The following is a 22,050-nucleotide window of genomic DNA, read 5'->3' as shown; positions in this document are numbered from 1 at the left end:
TTTGTCTTTTTTTATATTTATAGTCTTCCTTTCTCTGTTTATTGTCAAGGTTAGGATACGGTGAAATGAACAATTCCGTGTATTTTAAATTGATTTTGAATATCTTACCCAATGGATGATCACCACAGATTTACAACTGACATACCCTGTTGTTTTATATTCTACCTTTAAGCCGAGCACTATCATCGGTTTTGTAATATTCCTTATTTTGAAATGTTCGTTTTCTATAATGAAATTCGTTTTCTATATCTATATTGTTTGGTAAACTCTTTTATTATTAATAGGGGGGTGTATATGCAAAAAAAGAAGAAGAAGAAGAAGAAGAAGAAAAAAGACAAATATTATTCTACCACGCTTTCCTCTATAAATTCGTTTTTAATATTTTTTACTAAAATATAACTCAAATAAGGTTAGTTTTATACGGGGAAAGAATATATTCCCCTGTATCTTATTAACAGTGGCCTTCGTGATTTCATCTAGCGAGTCTTATTTTTAAAACTTTAATTATTTTTCATTAGAAAATATCTAATGTTTACTGTAGTTGAATATTCAATTGCTGCTCTGAAAAACAGGCAGGTGATGACCCGAGAGCTTATCAAGAACAACTGTCTCTCTGGCTTCCATGTTCATTTTAGTTTTGGTAGCCTATAATTTGGGGGATTTAAAACATGTAGCCTACGCTATACTTCAAGAGAATATTTTTAGTTTAGTTTTTGCATCGGCGATGCTATTTTGAATAAGCTTTGGTCTCTGATATTAATTTTGAGACTATGATTTTCCCCATAATGTTAATCTGTATAGGTTTGTTATTTAATAAGAAATTCATTCAGCCTAGGCTAACAATAAAAATCGACTTTGGAATGATTATTTATGTATAAATTACAGGCTATAATCAAAACTTCATGGGGTTAAATGAGTTATATGAAAAGTTATATTCCTTTTGTTACATCCATATATAACTTACATATCAAATATTCATACAAATTTCCCTATCTCGTGCAATATGAAGCCTAGCCTAATTGTAGTGTTATATCTAACTTGTGTGAAAATATTTTTACTTCGTTTCTGAAAATGGAATCTGTTTATCCTAGATCTTCATTTGTTTGTTAAACTCCATTTTCTTCTCGAACTTCATTCAGCAAAATGAATAGATAAAAATGTTACCTGTCTTTTTACCACAGCTGAAATAAACACTTCGCTTCATTTATTTTTTTTTCTGACAAATATTTAAATCTTAATCGGAGTGATTCAAATATTTCTTTCTCAGATTTTAGGGAAAAATACTATTGAGCAGAAATTGAAGCTACATAAAAATGTTCTTGTCTAACAAAATTAGAGATAAGGTTATAACAAAATTCCTTACAGCTGTCCGAGAACCTATTCTACTGCATTTCCTCACAAAATATGGTATTCTTTGCCAGGCCCAAAAGTCTCTGGTCTCACGGAACGGTGTTCGTTTTGAACAGTACTGACCTCCTCAGTCTGTGCATCAGACTAAAGATAGAGATCTCTGTTGTCAAATAAACGCATATTATTCCACCTTATATCCAGTCATTAAAAGAGACACGAGAGTAGGCTAATTATCAAGTACCTCGAACAGGGGCTGATCTTTAATTGAATAAGGTAAGTCTACCTTGAATTATGAAATGAATTATTCTTTCTTTATAGTTAATATGAGATCTACAGTAATTTCTATTTTCATTATAAACCATTTCACCAATGATCTCAAAGAAAAAAATCCGTTCAAAGTTACCAGCAGTGAAAAAAGACTAAATTTAAGTGTAAATTTATAAAAAAAAAAAAAAAATAAAAAAAAAATAGAGACCTAAGCATTTGAGTGGTGAGCTTATGGAAGTGAAGTCATAAAACGAATATCTGAAATTTCAACTGTTTTACCTTCAAAAGTCCAACATGGAAGGTAAACTTATGTATACGATTACTATCTCTGAAAGGCTAAGCATAACTACAATCTGAAAAACATAGGTGTAGAAGGAGACACTCCGTTAAAAAAGAAAATTATTATTTAGAATCTATAAAGAATTTATACAAGATAAATCTGGCACTATAATTTGTAAAATTGCTTTCCCTTAAAATTGTAAATATGGCATTTAAATACCTTAAAACTAAAATAGATTAATACTATACGCCTACATACTATGTCAAAAGTAATGCTCAATCTTCCATGGTAAAAATGATTCAATTTGAAAATGAAATGGAATGGAACTTGAGTGACTTATTGATTTATATGAGGTTAATGAAAGGATGACATCGTACTATGGCATCTAAACATCACTGGTTGACATTGTGCTAATGATAGGTGTATGAGGCTCATTGGATGTCCCGTCAAATACGTCCTCCTCTTCATCCACACTTGGAAGGGAAACTAGGGCGAAATTAGCCGCTGACGATTTCCGCCTTCTCCCTCCAGAGTATTCGGGATCACTCTCACTGTTCTCCCCGTCTGAGGACTGGGAAGATCCGGATCCCCTTCGGGTGTCAATTTGACTTACGGACTGCGCCACATTAGGATGTACCCTGATGGTAGTTCCTGTCTCATGTCTCATTTCAGTGGAGGTCCCGCTTCTGACAGAGGAGATATTGGTGAGGGTCGTAGCGATAGACATGTTCCTTCTTCCGGCAGCTCTCGCTTCAGATCCTCGGCCCTGGGTGATTGACGACTGGTGGTTACCTGAAGTGCTGTGACCGTCTCCAGAGCGGGAGTGTCTAGCCAGCGACCCCGATCCAGCCCACGAACCGAAGTTGCCGACCATCTTGAAGATCTTGTGACGGTTCTCAGGTGTCAATACTAATATGACGAAGATCCCGACGCCCCTTAGGGAGTTGATGCTGCTCGGGAGGTACCACAGGTAGTTGTACCATGATTCCGAGAGTCCGATGAAACGAGTTACCAAAAATGCAAGTACTTCCGCCATCCAAGTAACACCTGACCAGACAACAAGTTTCATGGATTCAATCCATCTGGAAAAAAAAAAGCTAAAATGTAAATAGATTCTTGAAAATATAGATCCTGATAAGGAACAAAGATATTGAAAAGAGATCATAGTTAATAATGTAAAACTTTTAGCAAGAAAACATGACAATAGTTACCTATTATATGACTAAATATAAGCATTGTGAAGAATTATCTTTCCGCTTTATCTTTATTTATCTTTTCAGTTTTTTATTTACTCTTCCCTGATTTATCATATTTATCTCCCTCTAACATTTCCCCCTTTCTTTTCTTCCCTTTATCCCAAGGGTATGAAGAATCATCTTCCAGCTTCATCTTGATTTATCTTTCAAAATTTTATTTATCTCGTGCGGGATTTATTTTAGTTACCCTCTCCGTTCTCTAAATCTTATTCATCCTTTGTATCATTGTTTAGCTACCCTTCTCTTTTCCGTATCCTAATCCTATCTACCGATAGATATTAGATGCTTGTGACGTCACAACAGGTAGGTTTCCACGGCAGTCTTTTGGTGTCTGTATGGAATGGATAGATGGTTCCTATTTTCTTGAGCACTGTATTCTAGGATAAATTATTTAATGATCTTGAATGAAAGTTGTATAATAGAATTTATATCTATTTCACTATTCTGTCTTAGGATTTTTAAGATCCCGTGTTTCACCTCAGTCGATTTTTACTTTTAATCAATTAATGATTAGGTCTTGTTCGTAGGTATATTCCCCTGGAACCGAAAGATCGCTTCTTTTTTCTTTAAAGACACCCTTCAAGACTTATGCTTCAACTGAAAAATTAATCATGTTTTCCGATCCAACATGGCACCTCAAATGTGCGTAGTCCTGCGCTCTCTGGTTTCACCTGTCTGAATGCATAGAGCACTTGAGCTATCGTCCAGCTGAACCAAGACCTTTCGAAGCGCTGAACCCCGTTGTGACTTCTGTGACATGACCTCACTTTTGGGGATCCATATGGCCTGTATTGAAAAAACGTAGCCCCTCTCAGACATTGAGCAGACGAGAAAACCCCTTGAAAAAGCGTAGAAGCAGCAACATAAGTGCTCCCTTTATTCCATCTTCACCGAGATATAGAGATGGACATGAGAACAGGTCTTATGCAATCAGAAACTCTTTGTCTACTACAAATGCTGAGCTGAACCCGAGCCATAGGAAAGTCTGAAATACACGTGAGCTGTGTTTGTAAATAAGTTGCCACGTTTCTCACCTTAATTGATAAATATTTATGGGATTTTATTTCGGTAATTTATGTCATCATCTGGCTATGAACATCTGGACATGTATAAGGAATTTTTTTTTCTTTTCTTTTGTCCACTGTCTTGTTTATTTTATAAAGAACACTTTAATTGACCATTTGTTTATCATATTACTTGTATATTTGATTCTTTTGATAATCTTAATGGTCACCTGGTACCCAAAGGTTAAATTTTGTTTATTTGGTATGTAATTTAATCATTTATTGTCTTATGGTTTGACTATTTTTTTTTCATTCAAGGGATACCCAAGTCAACATTGTATGTAAATTGTTCCCATTATGTTTCACATTATTTTTTTACTGACACGTCGTTTCAGCATTTAGCTTTGCACATCCTGTGAAGATGACCTTAGAAAGATCGTGTGGATTTTGTGAATAATTACATTAGATAGGTTAAAATGATCATCGATTCTGACTGAATCCGGTCATGATTTCATTTATCTTCTACAAAATGTTATTAAGAGTCTAAATATATTTATCAGGAAAAATTTCTAATGTTAGTTATAAAGACTATTTTGGATACCTCTCTCAGAAGCAATTAAAATATTCACATTTTCCTATTATTTTGTTGAAAAAGATTTTTGTGTTAAGGAAACTCTGAGTTCCGGATGGTTGTTTGTGAACATACAATGAAAGTGACCCTTACAGTTTGTGGGCTGGTGAAGTGAATGACCCTCATTCGTAGGCGAGGCCATCAGACAAATTTTATTGCCTTTATATTTAATTATTGTTCAGCAATCTCATGTGAGGTGTACTAACCCGAGATATGGTGTAGCACCTAAATATTGAGGTGGCATTTGTACTGATAAATATACTATATAGAAATATCTTGACTTGAATAAACCATGGGATAGTTGATAAACCATAAACCTGTAGGTTTATGACCTGTTAATGAAAATGGTATATAGTTAATTCGAACATTGACAGCTATTGACTATTTCGATTCAGAGATATAATCTCTTCTCGGTAAATCCTTCATCATAATGCTTCTTTTCTACTAAGGAGAGAGAGAGAGAGAGAGAGAGAGAGAGAGAGAGAGAGAGAGAGAGAGAGAGAGAGAGAGAGAGAGAGAGAGAGAGAGTGAGAGAGAAAGAGAGAGAGAGAGAGAGAGGGATTATTATAAATATAAGAAATATACTAGGGCTTAATAGAATCCTCATTTGTCATTGAAAATCTACGTAACTAATATGTTTCTATTACTAGAATTCCTAACACCTAGATTCCCGGCAAAGAGTCCAGATGTGTCTTAGCAATTTGAGGATAAAATAAAGATCTGAATCACTGTATTGAACAGATAGATAAATAGTTGGATAGGTAGATAAAAATGCCTATTTTTTTATCTTTAATTGACATTGTGAAAAGAATACTTACAAATTCCGATTCTGGTGTGTTCTGAGTCCCGAATGTTGGCCATTTGGCTGGCTAGAGACTTGGCTTGTGTTCTGGTCACTTGTCTTATTCTGCTGTTCCTGAGCCTCTGTTCCTATCAGAAAATAACATATAAAATAGAGCATAGTTGTTGCTAAGTGATAGAATTATTCTTTGGAATTGTGAATCCTCATAAAATTTCAATGTAATCTGTAAGCATATATATATATATATATATATATATATATATATATATATATATATATATATATATATATATATATATATATATATATATATATATATATATATATACATATATATAGTATATATATACATATATATGTATATATATATATATATATATATATATATATATATATATATATATATATATATAAATCAAATCTACTGGTCATTTTCACAAGAACTATTTGTATTTGGAAAAGGTAGAATTTGAGCTGTAATATGACTATTGAATATGAATTCAAATGAAATACATAAAACAAGATGAATCTCATATAACTAGAAACAATTCTCTGAGAGTTTTGCAGGAAAAAGACACACCAAGAATACTTATGAACTCAATTGCTGATGGCCGGATAAATGAAAATTTGAGGTTTGGCAGAGACTTATTATTCGATGTATATGGAAATTGAAATGAATAAGGATCCCATTTCTTTCTTATTGACGGTCCCTTGTACATGCTAAATAATCTAAGTTCTTGTACCAAAATCTCATGAGACAACTTGATAAAAATTGATCGTTTCTCGGGCGCGTTCATATTCGGAATAACCACCATCAATAAAATCACAGATTCCATAAGGAAATTCTTCATGTTTTAGGAGATAAGCTTCTTCCCATGAATAAAATGTTTTTTTATGAGTAGCTCTGGATATACGTTGATGAATATTTCTTTTTATCTTGTTATCATGGTAAAATAAATGCAGAATTTTGCTTTGTAAATAAGTATTGGATTTAAAAATATATATTATCAAATCTTACCAAAACATAACGGATATAAATTCGATAGTGTATCAGAGTATTTCGTAAACTACTAAACATTTCCTTCAAGATGAACGAAATCCTAGGTAAATCACCTGAAGACGGTATCACGAGAGCCCCTTTTATGATCTTATCTATGTCTTGCTAACATAGTTTGCCCCGTAGCCATCAGTGGTTACAACGTGGTTGTGCCACTACGTTAACGAAGATTAGTTGCTTCAGTTTCATGCTAATATAGATGATACATTGGGAAATCTCTTCAAAGTTTGCGGTCAGCTATTTAACAGAAGCAGGAAACATGCTCGTGTGATACTACTTTGAAAATTCCTGGTGCATAAAATAATGTTATCTGTTCCTACGGTTTAAAAAGATTGACTGATTGACATCTATTGTCAAGCCACGATTTATTCTTACCTCGTATCTTTGTATCCTTCAACACAACAGATATCTAAAAGCAAACGTACCTTCCAAATTGGCTGTCGTGTTCTGGGCTCGACCTCCTTTTTCGAGCCGTCGAAGGTTTGCACTGCGGACGTACCTGGCTCCCAGTAACAAGATCATGTTGGCGCAAAGAGATACAAACATAGGAAAGTACAGGTAAAGCAGTTGTGCGAAGCTATCTGCAATGTAGGAAAAAGCACAATATAAAATTAGCTTCCTGAACCATTTCAAAATACTGACATAAGAATCATAATTTTCAAAATAGGCTAAATAAAATTTTTAAGGCCTAGTGATATGCATGAGTAATGCCACAGAAAAAAAAATCAAAAGCTTAAGACTCATCCTTTGAGATATAAGAAATATCTTCATCCCAGACACTACGAGAAAATAATCCGTTAACTTACCAGAGAAAAAGCATCGGTAAAGACCGATTTTGGGGGTTATGACTGAGCATGGTAGGTCAGCCCTGTGATGGTCAAGGGTCAGTGCAATGGTAGTGATGATGCCTGGGATGCCCCAGGCCCACACCGAATGACACAGGTAGCGATTGCGTTCGGAGGTGCTGACTCTTCTGCCAAAGACAAATGAGAAAAGGGAGTTAGAATCTGACATGGAAAACAAAGCTAAGCGTTTTAAACATTTTTAATTATTTCTGCATTACAAGCAAAATCAACTTTTAAGAGAGAGAGAGAGAGAGAGAGAGAGAGAGAGAGAGAGAGAGAGAGAGAGAGAGAGAGAGAGAGAGAGAGAGAGAGAGAGAGAGAGAGAGAACTGCTTTTAGTAGATATCTATTATTCCTTTGCTATTTCTAATATTTACATTCATCGTCTAATATTATTTTTTTTACATTTCATGTGGCTGAGACAACATATAGAGATGATTAGAGTTATTGTTTCATTGCGCTTCTTTACTAAAATAATTTTTGTAATCTCTGAATTATTTTCAGTATTTACGTCTCTCTCTCTCTCTCTCTCTCTCTCTCTCTCTCTCTCTCTCTCTCTCTCTCTCTCTCTCTCTCTCTCTCTCTCTCTCTCTTACCATATATATATATTTATACTGTATATATATATACTGTATATATATATATATATATATATATATATATATATATATATATATATATATATTGTAAAATAGTTGTATCTTAAGGGAAATTATCATAGATTCACTCTTCAATAATAATAATAATAATTATAATAATAATAATAATAATAATAATAATAATGTAAACTTACAGCGTAAGGAGCAGTGATTCCAGGCAAATGGACGTGTTCCACTGGAAAGCCGCCAATAAGAAAAACATCAGAAAGCCGGCTGTTGATGGAGAAAACAAAAATCTTTCACTGATAAGAACATTGGCTTGAAAATATTTGAGATATCAAGAAAGCTTGTCAAGCTGATGGCGAGTCCATTTAATCTTCCTCACTACATTTCAGCAATGATAACGTAAGAGTAGAATGACATTAAGGAAAATTACTTATGCTTTAGGCACTGGAGATGCAAGAGGTGTTGAAACTAGATTGTGCTTCATAAAAAAACAAGTGGAGAAAGAAATGTCATGTATCTATAATTTCCGGCAATACGGCGACTTTTTGTACTTAGTCAATGAAGAGATGATAACACTTTTTCGAAAATATGAATGTATTTGAAGAAATAAATAAATAAAGCAAAATAGTCTATAATCCTGTAATGGTATATATATATATATATATATATATATATATATATATATATATATATATATATATATATATATATATATATATATATATATATATGTGTGTGTGTATATGTATATATATATATATATATATATATATATATATATATATATATATATATATATATATATATATATATATACTCTATATACATAACTGAAGAAAACATATATATTTTGATGTGGACTATTTACTTTTATGATAGAAACCCTATTTTTTTCTGCCATACCTTATGCTGCTGCTGCTTTTTTTTTTTTTTTTTTTTTTTTTTTTTTTAAACAGACTCTCTTTGGGTCAGTCAAGCTCCTGATCCGAAATGGTTTGATGGTTTAGTGCACTTACCGAGTACATAGCATGAATTCCCAGCTTCAGTGGTTGCCTTCATTCCGATCGCCAAGAGGAGGAAAGCCAGCAAATAAGATAAGACGTAACTCAAAAGAATCCTGCCGGCTAAAGTATTCACCTGAAATTATGAAGAATGGTTATGTGTAATCTTCAAGTATTTGAAACTGTAGTATCTTAATCCTGTTAACTTCTATTCAGTATATCAAATCAATCTATTTCACGTTTAACATATTTTTCCAAAAAGCTATGAATAACAACTATATATGGCGAAAACTACTGAACATCTAATCCTGTGGCCAGAGTCAAAGTGAAATTGCAAAGTGGTTCGTCTAAAACGTATAATATCAGTAAGGCTAACTATGCAAATCCTCGGAATGGATTAAAATAAGAATATAACTAACCTTTTTGACAGTCACAAGACCTCTCCTGACTCTCATTGAAATGAGGGAAAATGCAGTTGCAGTCAGTGCAGTGCAGGAAATGCCCAAGAGCACAGCTGTAAGACTGTACTTCTCTTGGTACGTACTGAATTCCTGCCACATGTCAGGGCATACCAAGATCATGGCTTCCTTGTTTCCTTTTGTGACAACATGGTCAATGCAATAAGCTGTATTGCGCACCGTTTGCTTGTTCAAGTAACACCCATTCTCTAGACTAACAATTGTCATAGTTTGGTCTTCTTGTAGAATGGCATAATCATCATCAGACCTTTGACCAAATGGATACAAATGAAGGCCTTGCTGTTCAGTGTCTGACTGGCAGACAGGGAAGGATCTGAATTTCAATTTCGTTACATTAGCAGCTACAAACTCCTGTTCCTCTAAGAGATCTATGCCTAGAGTATTTGTAATACAGGTGTAGTCTTCACTCATGTACTGTCCAGGAGGACAACATTTTCCAATGTCATTTGCTTTGCCTTGGCGAGAGAGAAATTCTGTGGTTAGAACGTGGTCCACTTCATTGATACATGTAACAGCTTTGGTTTCTTTTCGATTTTCACTGGTTTTGTAGTCATCTACACAATAATGTTTTGTGGTGGTTTTTCCATAATTGCTTCGTAAGGAGAGATATCCAGCTTTGCTCACCCACCAGCGAATGTCCCTTTCAGATGATCTGATTAGTACAGAATCACATATTTTCTCCCCTATGGTCGGTAATCCAACCTGAGGTAACAAAATTTCCATCAACTGATTCATGTAAGAGGAAGCGATATGTTCAGAGTCGTGCTTTATGCAACCATTATCAGAAAGCTCTTCATCAAGGGGACAACATTTGTTAAAGACATTTGTAGGACACACAAATGCTCCACTTTCTAGTACTGTATCAGTACTTTTACCAAAATGCTCAATACAATAAGCCGAAGATGGATGGCAAATACCATTTGAATGTTCACAAAGCTGCCCTGCTTCGTCCAGATAGGTAGAATCTGCATCAATTCGGTTCATCACACCATTTTTGCATTTTAATTTTCCAACAGTAATGGTTGTAGATACTGGGTCACTATGGTGAAATTCTTTCATTAAATAATTGTAGTTGCTCATGTTTCCAAGACGGTCAAGGCACTCTAAGGAGTCACTATCAATGTACTGGTTTAGATTACAGCATTTTCTTATTAGGATGTGAGCATTGAATATGGGACAGTATGAAGCCACAAACTCTGCATTGTAAAGCTCATTTGGAGAATCTGCAGCCAATTCTAAACAGTAATTTTCGTGGTCATATCTAACACCTGAGCGCAATTCTTTCAAATGACCAAAAGCTGAAACGGTATGGGTCTGTGGCAGTACTTTGGTTACATCGGGTAAGTCTCGGGAACTGGGACACCAATGAATCATGCCATTCAAATAGCTTAAATCGTTTGTGAAATTGCTGGTGAGAATAGTTCTTACGGAATCTTCAAAGCCAGTATTAGTTTCTGATAATTCACACTTTTGTGACCTTGTGCTGAAGTATTCATCATCTGCGCAGCATTTTCTAACTATTATTTCAGAAGGAGGAATTTTATAATTTTCTTTCTCTTCTGGCATACAATGGGCTAAAACAATTGGAGCTTTTACCAGAAGATCATGGGAGGATGCAGCTAGCTCGAGGCAGTAATGATCTTGGTTATATATTACAGAAGTAGAGCGATCCTTTAAATGGCCATCAAGAAGCAATGTATGACTATATGACGCAACTTCATCAATCTTTGGAGGTTCCCCTGAGCCAGGACATTCCTTTAGAAGCCCAGTGATTGGTTGAAACTCTAATGATGAATTGTTTGATGAAATTTTCTCTCTGATATTGTTCAGAAAACCTGGATCACCACCAGCAGGTTCACATGCTTGACTTCGAATACTGAAGAACTCATGTTCTTTACAACATTTTCGAACAGTGGTCTTAATCACAGGCTCTGAGAGAGTTTCTTTACCAGTGGGTAAACAATAAGCTAAAATCAGCAGCGGTACTTGTAGATCTTCAAGATTTTGGGCAGCCAGTTCTAGGCAATAATGGTCATGATCATATTTCATCCCAGAACTTACATCACTCAGATGCCCAAATGCCCCTATAATGTGCGTATCACTGCTTGCTTCACTAACATGAGGTGGATAGGTCGTTCCTGGACATAATGGGATGCGTCCATTGAGAGTTTCAAAGCTTGTTGAATTCTGTAATAGTGTTTTGTGAACAAAATATTTAAAATCTACATCTCTAGCATCTTCACATTGCTGTGTGGTCAGGCTAAAGAATTCGTGATCCTCACAACACTTCCTCACAAGAAATTCATCCTGAGTTTTGTTGGAGTTCATCTCTGATTGGTCAGTTTTCAAGTTTCCTGGGACCTCTTTTAGTTTGGTGTCTCTAATCTTTGTTGGAACAGGTATGGGTGATTCGATAATATCTTCCTTTTCTGATTTACTAGTCTGAGGGCAATGAGCTAAAACTAGCACAGGCGCATGGAGATCAGGAGAATCTGCTAATTCCAGGCAATATTGGTTATGGTCATATGTCAAACCTAAGATCATATCAGTAACATAACCAGAAACTTCAACTGAGTGAGTATAGTTATTTGGCTCACTGATATGTGGAGGATCAGTTGTCCCAGGGCATGTGGGTAAGAGACCATTCAGAGTTTTAACATTCACTACTGAATCCGGCAAAAATATATCTCTGATAATTTTTATAAAACCTAGATCGTGAACTGCTTCCTCGCACTGATTGGTTTCCAAACTAAAATACTGGTGGTCCTCGCAGCATTTCCTTACAACGAGGTCCTCTCTCGTGATATCAGATTCCTGAGAGTCATCATTATCAAAATCTCCTTCAGAGTGATTCACATTTCCCTCTGAGAGTACATGTGCTTCTATGGTGGAATTCTCATCTCTGAATTTTGTATTTTCTCCTTTATCGAGAGTCATGTCATCTGGCTTATCAAAAGTTGAACTTCTTGATTCGTTTTCAGAAGAAGTATGAAAATCGTTTTTCTTGATGTTTCCTATCTCAATGGATTTGGCAATGCTTTCATTGAATGAACCGATTCTTTTGTTGTCATCATTCTTCAAAGTTTGATTTTTCATTGGATTCTCTGAAGATTCTCGAATGAAATTCTCTTTCCCAAGCTCTACTTTCTCAGTTTGCATTCGATCGTCAGTTGTGCTGTTTGAGGTTGTATTTGTCACTTCTTCTCCCATTATTCCATCTGACTGTGGGCGTTCCTCCTGTTCAATATTCAGTGCAGGCAAAGTTGATACACTCTTACTTTCATTTGACGGTGCTTCGAAGCTTTGGTGGTTTACTGTCGAAGAAGTAGATAACAGCTGTTCATGTGAATTAGCATGTGAAAGATTATGTGAAGGTAGGGCAGAGGATATCTCGCTGTCCAAAGTCCCTTCCTCATTTCTATGTGTAAAGCTCCCATTTTTCAGTTCTCTTTTTGGAAAGTCATTTAATAAGATGGATTTCACAGGACTATGCACTGCAGATATTGTCTGGTTTTCTTGGTTTTCAATAACTCCGAGCGGAATACTGGTTGATGGACTAAATGTTGAAGAGTCAGTCTGACCTTTTACGGATGGACTTTCTGATGAAGTGACAGTCTGACCTTCAATCGATGGACTTTCTGTTGAAGTGTCAGTCTGACCCTTGATGGATGGACTTTCTGTTGAAGTGTCAGTCTGACCTTTGACGGATGGACTTTCTATTGAAGTGACAGTCTGACCTTTGACGGATGGACTTTCTATTGAAGTGACAGTCTGACCTTCGACAGATGGACTTTCTGTTGAAGTGATATTCTGACCTTTGACCTCCCAGGCAAGGAGCATGAGGTATAGGAACAGTAACTTGGTCATGCTTCTGATTTCATTAGATTTTCCATCAGTCTGTCTCCAGGTAACTGTAAAAGACATTAGAAAAGGTATTAGGTGGTATAAGGAATAAGATTGAATATCTGAAGTTAACAAATTCTATTTATATGAAATTGCATGACAATATTTCTATGTGATAGATGACACTTTCATGTAAGTTACAGAGAATGCGAATGTTGGCGAACCTCTTCTACATAACAGTTTAACTTTTTTTTACAATTTCATCAGAACAAAATATTTGAAATGGGTTTCACCAAACCAAGAAAAATAACGTTGAAATAAGTTTACACGGTATGTACTGGTTGAAGCACTTTTAAGTAGAACTTAAGCCTGTAAAACAAAATACGTTAATCTTAATTAAATTTTAAAACCTACGGTATTCATAATTTTGTTTGTCATAGCAAAATAAGAATAAATGAATACAGTAAAACCGACATCGGAAAACAAAAGAAGTAAATATTCTAATGAAGGAGATGTGGCTAAAAAGATGAAATGTAAATATAAGAAGAATATGGAATAAAGCGACCAACACATGTCAAGAAAGGTGAAAGAAGGTAAGTGGAAGAAGACTGGGTTTTCCGAGACTACAAAGGAGTCGACACACGTCCCTAAGGAGGGGATTCGGGGAGGGAATTCCAAACATTCGCTGGGTGGCTTCATAGTCCGCTTACCATTTATGGGAGGATCTAATATCTCAGCTGTAAGATGTAAAAAAATATATATACTGTATACACACACACACACACACACACACACACATATATATATATATATATATATATATATATATATATATATATATATATATATACATATATAAGCTCATATTAGTAGTTACAGCGTACCTAAACTAGTACGATAATTTCGAGACGTTAAGAGATCATTGTGGTTGTTAAAATACAAATATACGTACTGTGTGTAGGCTACTTACATACATACATACATACATACATACATACATACATACATACGTACACACACACACACACACACACATATATATATATATATATATATATATATATATATATATATATATATATATATATATATTTGTCACTATGCTGGAGGAAGGATCAGGAAAAACGAAATTTTTGGACTAGCGCTTTCGTATTTTCATACCTCTTCAGGTCCAATTGATACAGAAAGTTATGAACAGGATCAAAGTCACCTCTGCGACAGCAGTAAAAAAGAAATAATACAATAACATAAAAATTAGTACACAACTAGTTTAAAGATTATAGCTAGTTTAAAAATCAGTGAGTTTAAAAATTACAGCTAGTTTAAAAATGACAATTGTTTAAATACATTGTTTATAAGTAGTTCATCAAGTTTACACATTCCAGGGCTATTGTTGATCAATTCTACACGGTTTTTCATTATGATACAGGATTCTATGATATCGCGTTTTGTTATGTCCTTACAATATAAAAACCTTCTCATCTTACCCTTCCATCATAATTTCTTGACAATTCCTAGATTAATGAAAGTTTTTAATGTTAATGTTATTTCTAAGAAGATTACTTTAAAGGATATGTTAATTAGAAATTCACCTGTACAAAGCAATGGATGTGTTTATGAAATTCCATGTAATCAATGCAATAAAAGATATGTAGGACAAAGTGGTAAAGACCTTGAAACAAGACTAAAACAACACAGATATAATGTTCGAACAGGAAACCAAACAAGTAGTTTGTTTCAGAATATGAATAACTGTAATCACACCATTAATTGGAAAGGGGCAAAAGAAATTTTATATTGTAAGGACATAACAAAACGCAATTTCATAGAATCCTGTATCATAATGAAAAACCGTGTAGAATTGATCAACAATAGCCCTGGAATGTATACACTTGATGAACTACTTATAAACAATGTATTTAAACAATTGTCATTTTTAAACTAGCTGTAATTTTTAAACTCACTGATTTTTAAACTAGCTTTAATGTTTAAACTAGTTGTGTACTAATTTTTATGTTATTGTATTATTTTTTTTTTACTGCTGTCGCAGAGGTGACTTTGATCCTGTTCATAACTTTCTGTATCAATTGGACATGAGGAGGTATGAAAATACGAAAGCGCTAGTCCAAGAATTCCGTTTTTCTGATCCTTCCCCCAGCATAGTGACATATATATATATATATATATATATATATATATATATATATATATATATATATATATATATATATATATATATACAACACAATATGCGTATGTACAAATACATGTTCATGTTCCAGAGTCGTAAGTGTATGATTTGAAATATTGACAGAAATAGTCTATAATTATGACACATTATGTTATATAAAAAGTAGCCATCGTTGACTTGAACAGTAGACCTCTTCTCTGTGGATATCTAGTGGTGAAGTAGACGGCAATTTCTCCATGTTATAATTTTAGATTTTCATTCATAGGTTGATATCATCCTGATACTATCGGCAACTACGCAGTACTACAATGCGTGCATAACGCAAGCAATGTTTACTATGTTTGACATTATAAATCTTGGGAAAATCCGACGAGCCAATGGTGACTCAGCGATTTTAGCTTTCTCACTTCCTTTTACTAAACGGGATAATCAAGGCCTTGACTAGCCATTATATCCAATACTCTTCAGGTCTGTGCGAAACAAAGACTGATCAAGACTTAACACTAATACTACGTGAAGCTATTTTGCGCATTATCTGCTAAACAGAACAAAAGCTTTTGAGTGAAAGGAAATACGGTTAAGAAATCATCGTCGAAAAACTTGAATAGGATCTCCACCGAGAGAAATCGGTGATTTCACGGCATGATCTTGCACAGTCCTGAAGAACTTTAGTGTGCACGAGTGTCGCAGGACTTCTCTGTTGGTCCTCAGGCAGATAGATGACTGAGGCCTATCATTCCTTATTCATTCGTCTATTTCTGTGCACAAAGTTACTGATCATATTGGCAAACATAATCTTCAAACATGATGGCTCAACATTTAGATAAATATGCACAGGCACGCACTCCCCTCTCAGCAGGGTACGACTACTCACTCTCCCCCCTCCGAGGGAAAAGGAGAGTTGAGCTTGAATATATATATATATATATATATATATATATATATATATATATATATATATATATATATATATATATATATATATATGCTGTATATATATATATATATATATATATATATGCTGTATATATATATATATATATATATATATATATATATATATATATATATATATAGGCTATATATATATATATATATATATATATGTACTGTATATATACTGTATATATATATATATATATATATATATATATATATATATATATATATATATATATATATATATATATATCCAGACACTTGTTCTTTATTATATATGGGAGATTACTTCACCATGACTTATAACCAGAATTATTTTATCTTTTGTTGGTATGTAAGTTATTTATCTAACTATTTTTATGAAAAATTACTATATTTATTTATTCGTCATTTCAACATAGATCTCCCAACCTGTACCAAAGAGTATGACAGTTAATACCAGAGAGAGAGAGTTATGAATATGGAATTAGAAAAGCCAAAGGTTGAGGCAGCTTCATCTTGAGGTCTCATCGGTCAGGTTTAAAGGTCATTGCTTCATGATTTACTAAATAATTGTCTCCTACTTTTTCTCTCTCGTTAGCTTACTCGTGTGTAAGAGTTATCGAGTTATCATTGCACACGATAAAGAGAAATTTAAGTTACTCTTATCTTGAATAATGGTGAAAATTCTCTATCTTTAATGTTATCATATTTTTTTCTGCAATGCTGAGTGATTATTGTTTTTTCTACAACAAGATAGATATGATTTCTATTTAGAAATCGGACGTATTGTTTGCTAAACCAATTGTGGTCTAAGTAATAAAAATCTCACCTGTATAGTGCCACAGCCTCTGTACCATGGAGCGTTCTCTTGCTTGAGGGTACACTCAGGCACACTATTCTATTTAATTTCCCTTCCTCAGTTTTTGTTAACAGTTTATATGGGAAATATTTATTTCAATGTTACTACTCTTCTTGAAATTCTTTATTTTTCATTTTTCATTTCCTCACTGGACTATTTTTCCTGTTAGGGCCCCTGGGCTTATAGCATCTTGCTTTTCCAACTAGGGTTGTAGCTTAGCAAGTAATGATAATAATAATAACAATAATAATAATAATAATAATGGTTATAGCGTAGGCCTACCATTTGCACCTCAATAAAAAATATCAATAGGGAATGTCCTTTTCGGTGAACAAAATATTGTTACCCTGTGTGGATGATAATAATATCGTAATATGCATTGCCTCTAGAAAGGAAACTCTAAATAATGACAATATTCGTCATTTGCCTTAAACAACTCGACAAGATAAACATCTTGGGGGAAAGGTAGAGAACCTTCCAACATTCTCTTTTTCGAAACGAGAGTCATACGGAAGACAAGACAACCGTATTATTATTATTATTATTAACCAAGAAGATATATTTGAAAAAAATAAGATAGATAATATTGCTAGGTATACAATTACCTAAATGATTCTACCTCATTATGAGGTAGAATCATTTAAGTATTTAGGAACAATGATCTCTAATACAAGGTCTTTAGAACTAGAATTTAGTGAAAGATTGAAAGAAGCAAATCAGACAATGGCTAAGTTAAGTAAAATTTGGAAATCAAATCGTCTAAAATTTCATATAAAAATCAGACTACATATCAGTTTAGTGAGATTAGCGTTACTCTATGGACATGAGTCATGGTATAACAATGAAATCATCTCCAATAGATTTAGTAGATTTGAGAACAAAACTCTCAGAAGGATATTGGGAGTTAAATGGTATGATAGGATTAGAAATGAAACTATAAGAGAGATCACTTGAATGCCATATGTGGATGAGATCATGATGAGGGGTAGATGGAGATGGTTTGGGCATGCTCTTCGCACTCCCCAAGAGAGATTAGTTCGCCAAATGTTTAACTGGGCTCCACAAGGTCTAAATGGCTTAGGACTATAAAGCGTGAAGTAGATGATGAATGAGAAGTATTGAATTAAAAGCTCAAGATAGAGACAACTGGCGCAATCTAACCGAGGCCCTTTGCGTCAATATGCGTAGGAGGAGATGATGATGATAAAATTACCAGTTAAACTACGAAACGAGGAAGTTAACCTGGTCAACAAATATGCATTTTCACCAAGTTTGAACTCCTGAAGGTTCACAGATTCAGCTATTTGTTCTCTAATTGGAAAGAATTTCTCCCTTCAGTCTTATTGCATTAAAATTAACAACAACAACAACAACAACAACAACAGCAACAACAACAGCTATCTCTTTAAGCCATTATTTGTATGACCAGGATCCATCCTGACGTAACGTGTAGTTCCGGGATTCGTCGAAACAAAAGGAAAACTTGTGAATGGCCCAGAATAAGGGCTTTATTTACTCAATATTTGTAATTCCATCCGTCACCTCTTAAACTGGGTATTTCATTTGTCTTATCATCTTGATTTTTAGTTCAATTCAAAAGATTTTTTAGTTATCGTACTAAAGTGTGGAAGAATATAATATATACACAATCTCCCGAGACTTGGTCGTAAGCTTGGTCTAGTTCAAGTTTTTTTTTCTTTTTTTTTTTCTTTTTTTTTCTTTTTTAGATGCGCCGGACAGCGTTGTAAATGTAACACTCGGTTCCTTTTCCTTTCGTTCAGTGAGTACTGAAACTGCAAGGTCTGTTGATTGCAAATGAACATTCTGGAAAGGCAGTACATAATGCTCATCATCCAATTTCATCGTTCACCTAACTGGTATAATGACGATGAACCAAATAAATATATTTTCATAAACCACTATAAAGTACTATCAGTTTTTATCATGTTGATAGTCGAGGATATTTTCCAACACTTTCTATTCATCCTAATGCAGAACAGACGTACTGTGCAAAAAAAGATTGAAAATATTCAAACAAATGGAAACCTTTGACTCTTAATGCATAAAGGTAAACAGTTCAGGGTCTAGTGGCTAGTCTTGTGTCTTTTTTTTCTATATTCAGCGATTTCCCACTTTCTGACTTGAGCAAGATATTTTAGATCACATGGAGGTTTCTATATATCTCATACTTGGAGATAGAGATTTACTGTTATCGTGATTTATATAACCTGAAAAATACAATTAAGTAAGATAATCCAAATGGGAATATTTGATTCCAGGGCAAAAGAGGTTGTTGTATTTTGTTATACTGGACACGTGCGTTTGGAACTTTAACAAAAATGACATTAATGTTTAAAGTGACAAAGGAAATGCGAAAACCTGAACTGAAAGACTCACGATAAAGCCCAACCCTTGAACTTGTTTTACAGGCAAAAGCATATTATCGTGACCAGAGTAAGATTTATGGCCTTCGAGTGAAGCCGAAAAATTGACCTTGACTGGGGGCACCTTTGTTCGTGGCATGAGGGTGTGGAAACGAGGCTAAAGAAAATAACAGGAATAATATTAGGAATGGGGATACAGGGTGAGTCTAAAGGGGAACGATATGTTAATACAATTCATTTCTATACCTTGTTTAAACTAATTTTTACGAGGATAGTACACTAATCAATATTTTGTACATCTACATGCATCAAAACACACCCATTGATGACTTGATTTTTTTTTCATCTCACTTTCCAAGACTAATTTATAGAAATACTTTTACTTAGCAAACGTTCTTTTTGACATTCCCATCCTCACAATAGACTCGTGAAGCATTACTTTTATGCCAGTGAGCCACGCCCAAAGAGTGAGTGAGGCAAAGGGAACAACAAGGTGCCCATTCGATGGAGCCAGGGATGAGAAGGGCCAGGAGGGGGAAGGGGGAGCCACCCGACACCCAGCGAGTACCTTGGTGGTCTGGTAGCTCCACACCCAACCCGGAATTGACGATCACTAGTTCCTCATGTTGCAATAGCTTCGTTTGCTGAGCCAAATGTATTGGTAAATATTCTAAGCTATAAAATAATGAGTACTGTATATGAATTATAATCATAAACGAGTAAATAAGATAAAATGCAAGGACAAAGATAATTTGACGATAACTATGTACACAAAGCTTAGGCTGAAACTAATTATTTTTTTTATTAAGATATCATTACCGTGAAGCCCTTTCCAACTCGACATAATCAAATATCCTTTTAAATAAATTGACAAAACGCTAATTTGAAAAACTAGCCAAGAAGTTCTGCTCATCGGTCTCCTGGTATCTGGGAACCTGCGGTGAAGTTTCTTACCTTGGCATTTGACATATGACTAATCTATTTTAGCCTGGAATTCGCAACAATGTTTCTGCAACAGGTCTAAGAACATACTAAAGAAGTGTATTATTATAAACATTTAGTTTTTATTGATTAACCAAAATATTTCAGCAGCAACAAAGGATTGATAGTAATTACCTGGCATTACTAGAAATAAAGGATTTGGTTAAAGAGGAGAAGAAACTGGATGTGGCAGAGATGAGAATGTTGAGATGGATGTGTGGGGTGATAAGAAGAGATAAGATACGGAATGAGGTAATTAGGGGTATCACAGGAGTTAGAAAACTATCATATAAGATCCAAAAAAGTAGATTGAGGTGGTACGGTCATGTCATGAGGAGAGATGAACAGTATATTGGGAGGATAGTGATGGAAATGGAGGTAGAGGGAACGAGAAGGAAAGAGAGACCAAAGCGAAGGTGGATGGACTGTATCAAGGATGACCTTCGATCAAAGGGATTAACCGTTGATGAAGTGTGGGACAGCGGTAAATGGAGAAAGCTGGCCAGAAACATCGACCCACATAAAAGTGGGAAAAGATGCAGACAAAGAAGAAGAAGAAAGGATCTCGTTAAAGGAAAATGTTATCTGAAAATGGAAATAAATTTTCATGTGAAACTAATACCTTGGTGTACAAAGTACCTGCCGCTTCATATGCCTACACTCATAGCTCATCAGCAACATGTCGAAACCCCTAAGGGGTTATTCACGACAAACCTTAGTGTCGCACGAACTCTCAGACTTTCTTCATATCAAGGTCCCGATTTCTGAGCCTCTCACTTAATTGTTACTCGCCGTTTCTCTAAAAACTTCTTCATTTGAAGGACTTCATCAACACATCATCCTCATTTCTTCTATATAAACATCCACCCTACAAGCACACCCTTTCAACCTTCCTTATTTTCCAAATGCGGAGAAAGCTTTCCATTTCAAATCTTCCATCCTTCTTTGTTTTATTTAACTCACATCTTCATTTCCTTTTCTTTCTTAACAGTCATTTCATAGATCCAAAGTTTATCATTATTATTAATAGTAGTAGTAATAGTAGCTAAGCTGCAACCCTAGTTGGAAAAGCAGAATGTTATAAGCCCAAGGGCTCCAACAGGGAAAAATAGCCCAGTGAGGAAAGGAAATAAGGAAATAAGTAAACTACAAGAGTAGTAATGAAAAATTAAAATAACAAATTCTAAGAACAGTAACAATATTAAAAGAGATCTTTCATAAATAAACTATAAAAAAATAGACACGTCAGCTTTTCCAGCATAAAAACAAAATTCTTATTCCTAATCTGGTTATTA

At 34.4% G+C, this 22,050-nt stretch overlaps 1 protein-coding gene across 2 annotated transcripts in view; it reads right to left on the bottom strand.

The window, feature by feature from the left end:
- Positions 1-1,843: 1,843 nt before the first annotated feature.
- LOC137653574 (uncharacterized) overlaps positions 1,844-22,050 on the bottom strand; it is a 53,907-nt gene continuing 33,700 nt past the window's right edge. The window contains exons 2-8 of one of the 2 annotated variants that reach the window (XM_068387092.1): positions 9,517-13,487; positions 9,113-9,233; positions 8,285-8,363; positions 7,454-7,620; positions 7,073-7,228; positions 5,607-5,712; positions 1,844-2,979 (exon numbers count right to left, since the gene is read on the bottom strand). In XM_068387092.1, the coding sequence (XP_068243193.1) occupies positions 2,283-2,979; positions 5,607-5,712; positions 7,073-7,228; positions 7,454-7,620; positions 8,285-8,363; positions 9,113-9,233; positions 9,517-13,443 (5,253 nt within the window). In that variant the 5' untranslated portion in view covers positions 13,444-13,487 and the 3' untranslated portion in view covers positions 1,844-2,282. Of the gene's footprint in view, positions 2,980-5,606; positions 5,719-7,072; positions 7,229-7,453; positions 7,621-8,284; positions 8,364-9,112; positions 9,234-9,516; positions 13,488-22,050 lie in introns of both variants that reach the window. The other variant, XM_068387091.1, reaches the window with a different exon arrangement.

The sequence above is a fragment of the Palaemon carinicauda genome, chromosome 14, assembly GCF_036898095.1.
Source record: "Palaemon carinicauda isolate YSFRI2023 chromosome 14, ASM3689809v2, whole genome shotgun sequence".
NCBI classification, from domain to species: Eukaryota; Metazoa; Arthropoda; class Malacostraca; order Decapoda; family Palaemonidae; genus Palaemon; species Palaemon carinicauda.
Note: the sequence above shows the minus strand (reverse complement) of the source record. Positions and strands in the feature narration are given on the sequence as shown.